The following is a 15,092-nucleotide window of genomic DNA, read 5'->3' as shown; positions in this document are numbered from 1 at the left end:
TAACTGAGGATTTGGAAGGCACCTAAGTGGAGGAATTCAAAATAATTGTCGGAGCTAATGTAATCGGTGCAGAGACCGGCACCGATGATACAAATACTTTTCCCATTGGTTCCAAGGAAACTATAGGAACAGTGGGAGTTGCAGGTGGTTCCAACAAAGTTGTTGGAAAGTACAGTTGTTTACACTTACCATAAATGTAGATGTTAGAGTTTATTCACTGTTGCAGTGATTACATTTGGGTTATCTACTTGCAGGTAAGCCCTCAGTCGGCCTGATTAACAAAGCCTTGGGTCCTGCATCGGTTGCTATCCCTTCTTCCATGACGTCAGGTTGTCAGGGGTATAAAACATGCAGCTGCCACCCATTACATCAGTTTTTCTTGCCTCATATGTCAGGTGCCCCCCTAATAAGAATTAACTATAGAAATACAATGATATAACTCCAACCAAAAAGCTTTAAGCATATTAAAGGAAAGTAGAGGTAAAGCCAAAAGAAGTTAGGGGACTGGAGGGAGGGTAACCAGGACTACAACAGTGAATACACTCGAACATCTACATTTATGGTAAGTGTACACAACTGTACTATGTTCTTCGTGTTTCACTGTTGCAGTCATTACATTTTGGTAGATTCCCAAAGCTATGGTTGGGAGGAGGAAATTAGATAGCATTAGGACCAGCTATAAGGCCCTGCAAGACTGCAGTGGCAAAGCCAGCTCTGGATTTAGAGAAAATTGGCAAATGATAATGCTTGGTGAAAGTATGTACAGAACTCCAGGTAGCAGCTTCTAGGATGTCCCTGATAGGGACTCCTCTGAGAAAGGCTGTAGAGGTAAGATGCAGCCCTGGTGGAGTGAGGTCTGATCCCGTGGGATAGGGTTTCCATGGTGCTTATAGCAGAAATGAATGCAATGTCCTATCCATTTAGAAATGGTTTGCTTTGAAATAGCCTTCCCCTCTGCCCCTGCAGCAAATGCCACCAGCAGTTCAGATTTTCTTTGAGGTTTAGTCCTGTCCAAGTAGAATCTGAGTTGTCTGTGCACATCTAAAGAATGCAGTATCCATTCCCCTTTGTTCGGTGGATTGGGAAAGAAGGTTGGCAAATGAATGGACTGATTAAGAGCCACACTGGATACCACCTTGGGCATGAAGGATGGATTGGTTCTGAGGGACACCCTGTCGGCATGAAAGATGATGAAAGGCTCCATTGCCATAAGGGCCTGTAATTCAGATATCCTTCTTGCTGAAGTGATTGCAAAAAGGAAAGCTGTTTTTCAAGAAATAAATTTTAAGTCTGCAGTAGCAGCTGGCTCGAAAGGAGGTAGAGTGAGTTTCTCCAAAACAAAGTTAAGGTCCCAGGCTGGGGATGGAGCTCTCCTGGGTGGTCTCAAATTGTTTTGCCCCTCTAAGGAATTGCTTGAGCAGTGGATGAGAGAAGAGGGAAGGTTCTGTGTTATACTGGGCTGAAATGGCTGAGGCGTGAATTTTGATGGAGGAAAAAGACAGGCAGTTGAGAAGCATCTCAGTTAAGTATTGTAAAATCTGAGGTAAATTGGGCACTGCTGTGCTCATTCCTTGAGACTGGTTCTAGGCACAGAATCTTTTCCATTTTTCAGCATAAGATTTTCTAGTACTAGGCCTTCTTGCCTCTAAAATGATATCCATCACAGGTTTACTGAGGGATGGCACAGGAGTGATTAGGTAATTAGCCAGGCTGCTAGGTTCAGTGTTAGAAGCTGAGGATGCAGAATCTGGTTCTCCTGCTGAGACAACAGGGAATGAGTCTGAGGCAGGTGCCATGGGGATAACCATGACACACACTGTGCAGGAGGGGGTACCAGTGTTGGTGTGGCCAGTCTGGAGCAATCAAAATCATCCTTGGTTTGTCCTGTTTGATTTTTAGTAGTACTTTGGTGAGCAGAGGCAGAGGGGGGAAGGTATAGACTGACAGGTTTTTCCAGCTGAAGGACAGAGCATCCACTTTCCAGGCTTGTTTGTGGGGAGCCCCTGTGCAAAATTTGTCCAATTGGTAGTTCTGGGGAGAGGCAAACAGGTCTATATCGGGGCTCCCTCATTTGTTTGTCAACACATTGAAAATCCTTGGTTCCAGTTTCCACTTGTGTGGGTCCATGAGGTTTCTGCTTAGTCCGTCTGCCAGTGTATTTAATTTTCCTGGCAGGAATTGAGCTTGTAGGTGCACTTGGTAGCTCAGGGCTGTGTTCCACAATGCCACGGCTAGTCTGCAGAGGGGGCAAGAATGTGTACCCCCCTGCTTGTTTATGTACCACACAACAGTGGTGTTGTCTGTCTTTACCATTAGTTGTCCTGGAAGAATGTGGTCCTTGAAGGCTGTCAGAGCATTCTGTACAGCTAACATTTCTTTTTGACTGATATGCAGGTGCATTTGACTTGGGTTCTATTTGCCCTGAATGCACTTCCCTGTCAGGTGAGCCCCCATGCATAGTCTGATGCGTCTTTTAGGATTTGGGCGGCAGGGGGTGGTGTGAAAGGTAGTCCCTTGTTTTGGTGGCAGGCCTCTGCCCACCAAAGGAACTCTAGGCGTAGGCAAGGTATGATAGGAATCATTGCTTCTAGATCCTGAGAATGTTGACACCATAGGCTTTTTAGATACCACTGTAGTTTCCTCATATGCAGTCTTGGATATGGAATTAGAAGAATGCAGGAGGCCATGAACCCCAAGGCTTGCAGTATTTGTCTTGCAGATAGCAGGTTTTTTGTGGCCACTTGTTTGAAGTAGGTTGTCAAATGAATTTGTTTCTCTGGCGTGAGGTAAGCCATCTGGGAAGTTGTATTCAAGCTTGCTCCCAGGAATATAATTTGTTGACAGGGTACCAGGTGTGATTTCTTTTCGTTTATGGTGTACCCCAGACAAGTTAGATCCCTTTGTACAAAGGCCAGATGATTCAAAAGTATGTCCTGGCTTTCTGCCTGAATTAGATAATCGTCTAGGTATGGGTATATTTGAATATTTCTTTGCCTGCAAAATGCAATAACTGGAGTTAGGCACTTTGTGAATACCCTGGGCGCAGTACATAAGCCAAAGGGCAGTGCAGAGAACTGATAGTGCGTGTAGCCTGCTTTGAAGCGTAGGTATCTTCTGTAAGATTCCCTGATTGGGATGTGCAGGTATGCTTCTTTTAAATCTAGTGTTGCCAACCAGGCATCTTTGCCTAGCATAGGAAGTAATTGGTGAAGAGTCAGCATCTTGAATTTTGGAATCTATAAAAAGATGTTTAGAGTAGACAGGTCCAGGATAGGGCCCCATGAATTGTCTTTTCTGGGTACCAGGAAAAGTCTCGAGTAGAAACCTTGTCCCTTTTCCTCTTCTGATACCAGTTGAATAGCCCTCATGCTTAAGAGAGACGGTACTTGTTTTTGGGCCTCTGCCCACTGATTTGGGGGTAGGTCCGGCCACCCGCTTGGTGTTGGCAACGTGTGGAAGTGAAATCTGTATCCCTGGGACACTATATTTAAAACCCATTTGTCCTGGGTAATGAGTTCCCAGTTCTTTGCATGAAGAGCAATCTTTCCACCCAAAGGGGCAGTCAGTTGATAAGTGCTTGGAAATTTTAAAAGGAAGTCATTGAGACAGTTTACCACAGGGGGGTGTCTTATTACTCCCAGATTTGGTAGTGGAGGCCCCCCACTGCTTAGTCCTGTGTGTCCCCTGGGACTGAAACCTGGGGGTTTTGCTGTGTCTGGGTTTGGCTTGAAAATACCTGGAAGGGGCTGGAAAGGACCAATTCTTAGAGGGCCAGTGCCTACTAAATCTAGGAGGCTGAACTTGTAAGAACAGTTTGCATAGATTTAGCTTTATCTTCCCTCTTTTTAAGAACTTCCTCAGCCTTGTTGCTAAACAAGCGGTCCTGATTTAAGGGAGCATCCAACAATTTAGCTTTAAAATGATCAGGCAAAGACTGTTCCTTAAGCCAAGCATGCCTTCTGAGCACAGACCCAGTAACAGTGGCCCTTCAAGAGGCCTCTAATGAATCAAAACCACATTGCAAAGTATGTTTTCCAACTTGTTTAGCAGAATGCATTAAATCCTGTAATTCTTTATTTTCTACACAGTCAGGAATCAACATCATTTTCTGTTTAAGTAATCAAGTTGCTGAGAAAACATATGAAACTGGCAGTTTAAAACCCTAATGGCCAAGGTTGCAGAAGTGTAGACCTTCTTACCCCATCTATCCAGCACCCTGGAGTCTCTATAAAAAGGGGTAGGATTTTTAGCAGTAGAAGCCTTCATGCCCTTGGGCCCCTGTGAAATGGTCGCTGGATCCGCAATAGGATTTTTAAAAAGGAACTTGTGTGACTCAGGGACCCTGTAGTATTGTCTGGTTTTCCGGGAGCAGGAGGCAAGGAATCAGGGGCCGAACTAGATTCCAAAACAGCATCAACAACAATGTCTAGTACAGAAGGAATAGCTAAAGGCCTATGCTGAGGTAGGAGTAAGAAATCCGTAAGCCTCTTTTTTGAATCAGAAAAATCCTGGCTTTCCCAGTGGAAATGCTCCCTTAGAGTATGTAGGGTTTCCCCAAAAGAAAAATCTTCTGGAGGTGAAGCAGAGGGAATGGAGTCCTCTGCATCAGAATCCTCATAAGTAGATAAGGGCAAGAATCCTCATAAGTAGATAAGGGCAAATCCAGATAATCAGAAGAATCAGAAAAAACAGAATCCTGGTCAGAAGATTCATAAACCACTTCAGTCCTAGGCCTCTTAGAAAGGGGGGGGGGGTCGGCTACCCCTGATGACAGTTATTAGATCTTCAGCCATTCTTATTTGTTTTTTGGGCAAACAGGCCTGAGCATGTGGCCTGGGCGTCGGCTTTTTAGGCATGGTTCGAGATTTAGGCCTAAGAGAAGAAGGAGGCATCGGTTTAATATGCAAGTCCGTAGGCCTGAATACACCCTCAGAAGCCTGTGCCTGCACAGCGGCTCCAGACCCATCCAAGGTAGAGATGTCCGCAGATTCCAGAGCTGAAGCATCTCCGGACTCCGAATGTGTCTCAGTACAGGCCTGCGAATCAAAAGTAGCAGGTATCAGGGGCTGCAAAAGCCCCTCACTGAGTACCAGCGAACTGGCGACTGGCTTAGGAGAAGCGGCGTCGGCAGTTTTGGACCTCGGCGGCATGTTTCTGTCTTTATCTTTGTGTTTTTTCAGAATCCCGGTAGTCGGATGGCTAACCGACGACATTTCTGGATAATTAAACAGAGAACCGAAATATTTAGAAGCAAAAATGTACAGACAACGGATAGTGCGCTGATTAAAGCACAAAACTGACAGCAAGGTACGTTGTAGTCAGGGCCTAGGCAAGGAATACAGTACGAATGAAAATTTTATGAGGTATTTGCTTTCCACAAGTAGTGCAATTATTAACTTTTACTGACATCGGTAAGGAGCAAGAAAACGTTTCCCCAACGGGGTACTTAGCTTTAGTTGAAGACTTCAGTTCTGAAACCCAAAAACGAAAATTTCAGGAGTTGGCCGACCGGCACTTGCGAACTGCTTCTGCTTCGGGCACCGCACGGCAAGTAAGACTGATGTAAAGGCGTCGGCTGTATGTTTTATACCCCTGACGACCTGACATCATGGAAGGGACAGCAACTGACGCAGGACTCAAAACTTTGTTAATCAGGCCGACTGAGGGCTACCTACAAGCAGATAACCCAAATGTAATGACTGCAACAGTGAAACACGAAGAACATCTAAATGCGCACACACGCACAAAATGCGCGCGCACACACACACACAAAATGCGCACACACAAAAGGCACAGGCACACACACATACGGCACTCACACTGCGAACACGCACGCACATGGCGCACACACGCACAAGGCGCACACATACACACGGCACAAATGCTCAAACACACACGGCACATGGAACACACGCGCACAAGGAACACACGCACAAGGCACGCACGCACAAGGCACACACAAGGCACACACAGACTGCACACACGGCACACACACAAGGCACACAGACACGGCAGGCGCACACACAAGGCACACAGACACAGGGCGCACATGCACACAAGGGATACACACACACGGCACACACACACATACAAGGCACGCACACACACACACGGCACACACACATACACAGCACACAAGGCACGCACACATACAAGGCAGGCACACACGCACGGCACACACACACACACACACACACACACACACACACACACACACACACACACACACGGCAACACACACATATAAGGCAACACACACACACACACAAGGCAACACACACACACACACACACACATAAGGCAACACACACGGCGCACGCACACACACACAAGGCAACACGCACACACACACAAGGCAACACACACACACAAAGGCAACACACACACACACACACAAGGAACACACACAAAACACACAAGGCACGCACACACAAGGCACGCACACACACAAAAGGCACACACGCACACACACAAAAGGCACACACACACACAAGGCACGCGCACACACACAAAGCGCATACAAGGCACGCACACACACACAGTGCACACACAAGGCACACACACAAAGCACACACAAGCGCCTGCACACACACAAGGCACACACAAAGCACACAAAAGCACACACACAAAGGCACGCACGCACAAGGCACGCACACACGCACACACACACACAAAAGGCACACACACAAAAAGCACACACAAAGCGCGCACACACACAAAGCGCACAAGGCACGCGCGCACACACAAAGCACACACAAGGGGCACACACACACACAAGGGGCACGCACACACACAAGGCAACACACACACACACACACACACACACACACACACACACACACACACACACACACACACACACACACAAGGCAACACACGCGCACACACACACAAGGCAACACACGCACACACACACAAGGCAACACACGCACACACGACACAAAAGTTTTTTTTTTAAATACAACTAGATAAAGGGGAAAGAATTATACCAACAATGGTACGCAAGAAGTACTGTAATGGTAAAGGGGGAAAGAAGTACCAACAATGGTATGGAAGATTTACTGAGCAGGTAGAAGACTCTTACGTAAAGACCATCAACGATGGACACTAAAGAGTTAAGTACAGAACACAGGGGAGCCAAGTAATCAAAAGAAGATAAAGGGTAACACAGAATTTAATAAAGAAACTTGCACTTTTGAAAAAGCTGTCGCTTGACAGCTAAGGGAAAAAACACATCTGGCACTGAGAAGCGGCAAACAAGATCTGAGGTAATGCTGTGAGGAGCATTATGGGTAGAACTCAGCTCGAGAGTTTTTGGAAGTTGGGGGAGCTGGAATAACAACAGAGTCAGTTCCAAACTTCAGAAATGAACCCAGAATCAAGGATTAAGTGAAGATTGACATCATCAGATGTTAGAAATTTCTAAGAGGGAAAAAAAAACAACTTTTCTTCATAAAATAGAATTAATTTAGGAAGCCTTTCCCCAAGGTGACTTTTCTGCCCAGCTCTTGAAGAGTTGCTAGTCAACTGACAGAATCACAGGGCCCACCGCAGCACTCATTTCATTGGCAAAAAAGCTCTGAAGCTTTTTGCAATCCAAATGTCTTTAATATGGTGCTCCATGGGAACTCCTGGTGGTTGGATTACTTAGAGGGCATCCAAAGCTTTGGGATGCTGGTCAGTGGAGAGGGCTAGGATCTAAACACCCTCACAGTAGCCTAAGCTATGTATTTAGCAAAAGTAATATTCTGGCCTCTGCTAAACCACAGCAAACACACTGCCAGGGACGTTGTCCTCTAGGACAGGATAGGCACAACTGTCCCATCCAACTTATGCCATCAACGACCTCAGTCAGGGCATTATTCCTCTATATCAATGAGGAGACAGAATGAGATGACTTACTTGACAAATAAGGACAGAATATTGTATATGTAAAATAAAGACTCGTTGAAAATAAGAAAGGGTGCCGAGCAACACAAAGTAAGGATGACAAAATGAATACTTGGATTACACTGTAGTTGTACTGAAACGAATGTATAATAGAAATACACTACATAGAGCTGTAACTTATTTTCATAGGATCACAAAAGTTTAATAGGTTATTGACCCGGAGGTAATTTCAAGCCTAGACATTCCAACCCATTATAATACCACAGACATGCTAGCCAATACCCAGGATTGTATTTAGTAATGACTGCCCATGTCCAGTAGGGATGTGGGTGTTATCCCTGCTAAGAATTTACGGTGCCCCATCCATTCGTCCAAGTTCCTTTTGAACAGCGTCATATGGGTGCTCGTTTCACATGAATTGGTAGCCTATTCCAAAGATGTGGCAGTCGCTGGGAGACTATCTGTCTCTCCGGCATGTCCTATTTAAGTTGCAGGCCATATTTAGGTCTCTGGAATGGGTAGCTCTAGTCCAGTTTGATTTACGGATGTGCAGCAAGTTCATTGGCTTTGGGTCTGAGAATACTCATTAAGCCAGGCATAAGTCTCCCCTAAAAAGTCTATATGATACAGAGTATAGTGACAGGGACTTTAGTCACTCTGTGTACGGGTACATGTGTGTAAAGCACGTGCTGAAGGCCCTTGATATTTTTTGTTAGAAACCTTTGAGGTCTCTTCAATTGCTGCAGGGGTTTTGTACGGTAGATGCCAAATGGGGCATTATACTCAATTACGGCCTGATTATTGATGAGTATAGAGGGGTTATGACGTCCTTTGTTCTAGAGGCGATGCCTTTACAAATCAAGTGTGCTACTCAGAAAGCCTTCCTTACTACAGTAGACACATGGTGGTCAAAGTTAAGGTCACAGTCAACTTGTGATCCCAGATCCCTTACCACTTCATAGGTACTTAGGGTACTGTTGATTTGATAGTGTGAAGGAACACTGTTTTTGCCAAAGGGAATGATGATGTACTTCTCTGCATTCAGTTTGAGACGGTGATTAAGACACCAGGCACTGGTCTGCACAAGATCCTTCTGAAGTATACGGACATCATTTGGGGATTTAAAAATTGCACCTAATTTGCAGTCATCTGCAAACTTGGTCAGACAGAACCCCTTAGTCTTGGTCTGAACTTCTGAGACGTATATACCAAACAGTAGGGGGCCCAGCACTGACCCTTGTGGCACCCCACTGGTGACAAGTCTCCTGGTTGATGTGGAGTCACCCACTTGTGTGTGTCTGGCTTGTGAGCCAGTTGACAACTCATCTTACAACAAAGGAGTTTACATTAAAGTGTTTTAAGTCTGACATTTATGTAAACTACTGGTCTGATTACAAAACAGAATTAATAACTTACTCATTTGAGTACTAAGGTATTTTCAAGATCCAACTGAAGTACGGCTCAGGAGGACAGGACCTTGGTTAGTGTCTCATCCAAAGAGATCTTTAAATGTGCAACTGAGGAGGACACAACATCGGTTTAATGCCTCTTCCAAAGTTTGGAAACACAGGAGTGCTCCACATACCTCCAACTGTCCAGGTTTTTGCCTCATTTATGGTCTTATCATAACTTTTGGTTTTCTGGCAAGTCAAAGAGTACTTAATTCAGAAAATAATGACAGACATTTAAGTTTCAGAAGTCATAATCTTTAAAAAATTTCTATCGACTTTCTAAGCAATTTAAAAAAAAAATGTCCCATTTCTGAGACTTTGTCCTCCCATTACTTTTTGGATTTGTCCAGATTTCTTGTGCCAAGAGATTGAGGTATAGTGGTGCACTCCATTAATACTAAGATGAATTGTCAGATAGAAGACTGAAAGCATCTGGTGTGGTGACAGAACCCATAGCCTTCTTACCTTCCCAAGGTTAATGTGTAACTTGTTCGGCCATTGGCATTGCTATGTCATACAAGAAACATCTACACAACTGTACTGGTTTATTTCTATGCCTAATCAACACTGTGTGTACATCAGGCTAGGGACAGCTCAAAGAAAACAATAAATCAAACTGTTTATGACAAAGTTATCAAAAAAGCCGTCAAAATTAAAATTATGTCCTACCCAAAAATCTCTGAACTACTTCCAGCAGAATCTCTACCTGTACATCCTTGATCTTTCATAGCCAACTATGAGGCTATCAAATAGCAAAGAAAGGAAAACATTTGGATTGCTAGTAAAACCCTCCAACAGCAATAATCTATACAATTACACACAGCTAATCACAGACATCACCAGACCAACTATAAAACAACAAAGGTTCAGTCCTTGATTGGATCATGGTATCTGACCCTAACAAAATCTCCTCTTCTGGTACACTGCAAAATAGTATTAGTGACCATTCACCTGCCTTCATTTTATGCAAGGTTACTCCTATCCTACATCAACACCAAGTCAAGCACACAAGGGATTTATCCCATATCTCCTACTCTACCGTCAATGAGATCTTATATAGTGTGAACTGGACACCATTAAAATATCTCCCACTCAATGATGTTGTTGAGTTTTTCAATTCAACATTTCTTCAGAGCTTAGATAGGGTAGCTCCACCTCGTCTAAAGAGAGTCAAGGCCGAACAAACCCTGGAAAAACTGGCAAAAACACAAAAAAATCCAACTGACCTAACTAGTTATAAACAGCTACGCAACTAGGCAAAATGTTTGGTGATTAAAAATAAAAAAGAACATTTCCAAACTCTTCAAAACCAATACAAACAAAACCCATAAAAGCTCTGAGGATCAACTTCCTACTTTGTCCAGGCACAAAAAATGATCCTTGCCCAAACACAGATAAGACACCCAATGAGATAGCCACTCTCCAACTATAACTTCATTAACACCATTGCAAAGCTTACCTCCACCTTCTCACCAAAAAACCAAAAATCACCAAATACTCCATCATCTCCCTGCCCAAACTCCTCTATATCTACTTTCACATTCACACCAATACCCACCTCCACTATACAAAACTCCTTCACAAACTCAAACCATGTACAAATGCACCAAACAACTTACCGGCTGAATTTCTACAATTAGCTGCAAACTCCATTGCTTATCTGGTCAGTATACTCCTCAACAGATCCATTAAGGAGGCCACCATATCTTACATTTGGAAGAAAGTATTTGTTCTTCCTCTGCATAAAGGTGGCAACAACTCTGATATCTCTAACTTCCAGCACATAGCAATCCTCTCCCCATCTCCAAAATATTAGAAAAATGTGTTCACACACAGCTTCTCAATTATCTTGTTAATAACCACATCCTTTCCCCTACTCAGCATGGCTTCAGGCCAGGGGATAGTACCAGCACTGCTTTCATATCCTTTCTGTACACAGTAAGTACGGCTCGAGATGCCAGACACTTAGTTTCCTCACTCTTTCTTGACCTCTCAAAGGCCTTCGATATGGTTTCCTGTCCCCTACTACTTACCAAACTCTCCAACTTGAGCATTTCACCCCTCATCCTGAACTGGTTTTCAAACTCTCTCTCAGACAGGCAACAAGCCACCAAATAGCAAAAATCCTGCTCACCATTTCTAAACACAACTACAGGTGTCCCCCAGGGTTCAATACTAGGCCCCCTCCTATTTAGCATATTCATCAATAACATCCATACCACTCTTACTCATGGTACTGTTATCCAATATGCCAATGACTCTACAGTCATCTGCTCTGCCAAAACTACTTCCGACCTGCAGCATCTTACCCAACAGCCCTTTATAGAAACCAAAGCTTGCATGTTAAGTAAGCATCTCACTCTAAACCTTAGTAAAACTAAGCTTATATTTACCCCCGCCAAAAAAATACCCCTATCAACATAAATGAATTTTCTATCCATTCTCTAGCTACTACTTGCATTGACCTCATTCCAAGTACCAAACTATTGTGTGTCATCATTGATGAAAATCTAATGTTTGACCTCCATAGCCATAACAATATAAAAAAAAATCATCAGAAACTAGGTATCCTCTATAGACACAAGCACGTCCTTAGCTTCACTGCTAAGAAAGCTCTAGCCTCTTCTTTCCTGCTTCCATTTCTACTTAACAGTGCCCCCATCCTCACCAATATACAGTCTTCTCTCAAAACCAAACTTATCTCATGCTGCAATAAGATCTCCAAATTTGTAACCAACTCAAAATTTTCATCCCCTTACTGTCTATCCTTACATCAATTAAACTGGCTCGAACTGCCACAATGCCTCACACATCTTCAATTAACTTTTGCACATAAATTTATATACAAACCATCTATGTGCCCTTCTCTCTCTTCTTTACTGTCCACCTATCATCCCAACAGACCTCTTAGATCTGAAAACACATTGTTGCTATAAGTTGACAAACCAACTCTCTCAGCTGGTCAAATGCTGTACTCTTTCACAGACTCTTAACTCTGGAACGCCCTCCCACCTTCTATCAGAACCATAAGTAATCCTGTTCTCTAAGTCATCCTTAAGAAAACATCTTTCTTCACTCTGGCACTGGTCATATGCCAAAATAAAACCTCCTTAAATATCTGTCTCCTTACTATAAAACTCTCTTCATTCAATCTTATTACTCTATAAATCTTTCTCACACTATGTCACCACAATGCCTGTATGAGCTCAAACTATAGCGGTTAAATCTTTGCTACTAACACCTACAACCCAAAAACATTTAATCTTTTAAAGCCATTTCACAATCATCCAATTCTACTATTAATGTTAATACTACTCAATGTAGAATTGTGTAAATGTGTATATAACATTGCACAATTGTGATTATATTATTCCTAATGTACTGTGGCTGTATAAACTATTAGTGTCAACTTCAATGTTTCACTCCATTGTATCTGTATTTTACTTTACAATGCATGTTATTTTCTTGTATGTACTGTCATTATGTGGAGCTTTTCTCCCTGGGCCTCCACTGAAAATGAGCTCACATAGGCTTAGTGCACCATTCCGGTAAACAAATGCAATTAATAAATTCTCCCTTCATTTTAATTGAAGAGTGATTTGTGCACACATGCTTGTCAATGCAATTTTATTGAATAATATGATCGATGAAGTGTTTCAATGCAATGCCCTACAACTGCACACTAAAAAAACTGAACAGAGTGCAGCCTGGGAAGAAAAGGCAACTCATTGAGAGAGATGAATGACAAATTCTGTTGAAAGTGTGCTACTAATTTTGTGGAGGCGGTTTTGTTTTCAACTAATGTATGTGTATACTCAGCTGCAGTTTGGCAAAGGACAACATACCTGTTTTATAGTTGCTACAATTTTAGCCAACAGCATTATGCTTGAAGTCTCTGGATGATAATGCATGCCCCTGTGCCAAAGAAGAAGTTAGAGTTAAAATCAATTCAGACATTTAAAAGGCACATCAATTTTTTTTTCATTTTACATTAGGAACTTAAAAGTCACACAAAAATGGCAATCATATGTACAATGAGACAGTTTTCATATCGAAGAACTAGAACTTCCTTAAAGTGGCTGCAGTCATGAAAAACTAAATTTCCTTTAAAGAGCAGACTAACTCCTTCCCCCAGCAACATAAACAATATGCTATTAATATGTAACAAAAGAAAGCTCACAGAGTTGAAAGCAAAAGAAAGCAAATTTATTTACAAATTAAACTGCATGCTACACTATGTGCAATACATGTACACAAAGTGAATATTTGAAATAAAACTGGGAACAAAAATCTGATAATGCATTCTGTGTTTTTACATTTTATACTAACAAAGAAGTTTTTTTCAATCTACAGATTGTGCTATCAGCTACACCACTAAGGCTACCCAAACAAATAGGTCTTGCTGTGAAAATGAATGTGGTGGGGATTTCTGGTGATCTTTTTGACAAATACTGTAAATAAAATTTGGTACAATTTACAGCACTTAACTTCAAAGAGGCCTAATTAAGTGCAATGGAAGCATTCAAATAGGGGGAAAAGCAGATTTACTTACTACCTCCTTAGCTGGTCTACAAACGGGATATCATACCTTCTCATGGTTCAACTCAACTAACTTTTTCTGACACACACATTACAAGACACGCATCAAGCACTGCACATTGCATGACTAAGCACTGTACCAGGAGAATGTGCCAACACCTGTACTGAAGCCACCAGTTTGTCTCCAACACTAAATGAGCACAGTCCTGCAAATCAAGAAAATAAAGATAGCAGCAGGACAGCTGACATAATGGTTAAGGTCTTTGTCTCTCATGCACAAGGTACATGATTTGCTCCTAACCTCCAACCAATCTCTATTTGCAGTTTGCATGTTCTCCTTGTGTCTCTCTGGGGCTTCTCCCCACCTCCAAAAACCATGCCAAATGTTTCCATCTCAAAACTCACTCAGAACAGAGCTGTGAGAGACTTCCAATGGCTGCACACCGAGTAACAGCTTAACTTCAGCTCTCACAACTGTGAAAACTTTTTGGCTAAATTTCAGTAACTGGCTAGCAAGTGCACAATCTGGATGCCAGCAAAAAAAAAAAAAAAAAAAAAATTAAGACAACATGAAAGAAAATCAATCACAAAAGAAAACACGGACTGGGAAGAATGCTGCAGCTGTTCAGAAAAAGCAGTGCTCCAGCTTTAATGCAAGACATGACGTCCAGTAATCTGGGGGACAAAATAAGTCAAATGTACTCAGTGCTGATTAAAACAGACAAAACACTGAAGGAGTACATCAACTGAAATAACAAAAGACTGGAAAAATGGAAAATGCTTTAAGATATTCAGATGATATGATAAATCAGCAAAAATCACAGGTCAAAATGAAGAAAAGCTTGGCTGACTACAAGACTGCTCAAAAAGAGAGGTTTCAAAAAAATAACAGAATTAGAGGACACAGCACATAGGGAAAACAGATTTTCTGCTGCACCAGAAAAGCTGGAAAGGACAGACTGTATTAATTTTATGAAATCTTGCAACTGGAATGGTATTCCACAACAGTTGTTGTTAATTGAAAGGGCACATCATGTGTATGCTGCAAACCTGACCATGAGAAAGCAACCTAGACCTTTAACAGTACAGATGCAATCCTACCAGCAGAGAGTTGTTTCTGACAAAACCGTGGCAGAAGGATAAATACTAAAAGTGTGCGACAGATAGTACAGTGTTTGTGGAAAATGATTACTCACTGTGCACCAGACAGAA

At 42.6% G+C, this 15,092-nt stretch overlaps 1 protein-coding gene across 1 annotated transcript in view; it reads right to left on the bottom strand.

Moving 5' to 3' along the window:
• Positions 1 to 15,092, bottom strand: part of SMYD5 (SMYD family member 5) — a 323,990-nt gene that overhangs the window by 254,273 nt on the left and 54,625 nt on the right. The window contains exons 4-5 of the mRNA XM_044064454.1: positions 13,187 to 13,256; positions 10,801 to 10,806 (exon numbers count right to left, since the gene is read on the bottom strand). Of these exons, the coding sequence (XP_043920389.1) occupies positions 10,801 to 10,806; positions 13,187 to 13,256 (76 nt within the window). The remainder of the gene's footprint in view (positions 1 to 10,800; positions 10,807 to 13,186; positions 13,257 to 15,092) is intronic.

The sequence above is a fragment of the Protopterus annectens genome, chromosome 2.part2, assembly GCF_019279795.1.
Source record: "Protopterus annectens isolate FY-2018-M chromosome 2.part2, PAN1.0, whole genome shotgun sequence".
NCBI classification, from domain to species: domain Eukaryota; kingdom Metazoa; phylum Chordata; order Ceratodontiformes; family Protopteridae; genus Protopterus; species Protopterus annectens.
Note: the sequence above shows the minus strand (reverse complement) of the source record. Positions and strands in the feature narration are given on the sequence as shown.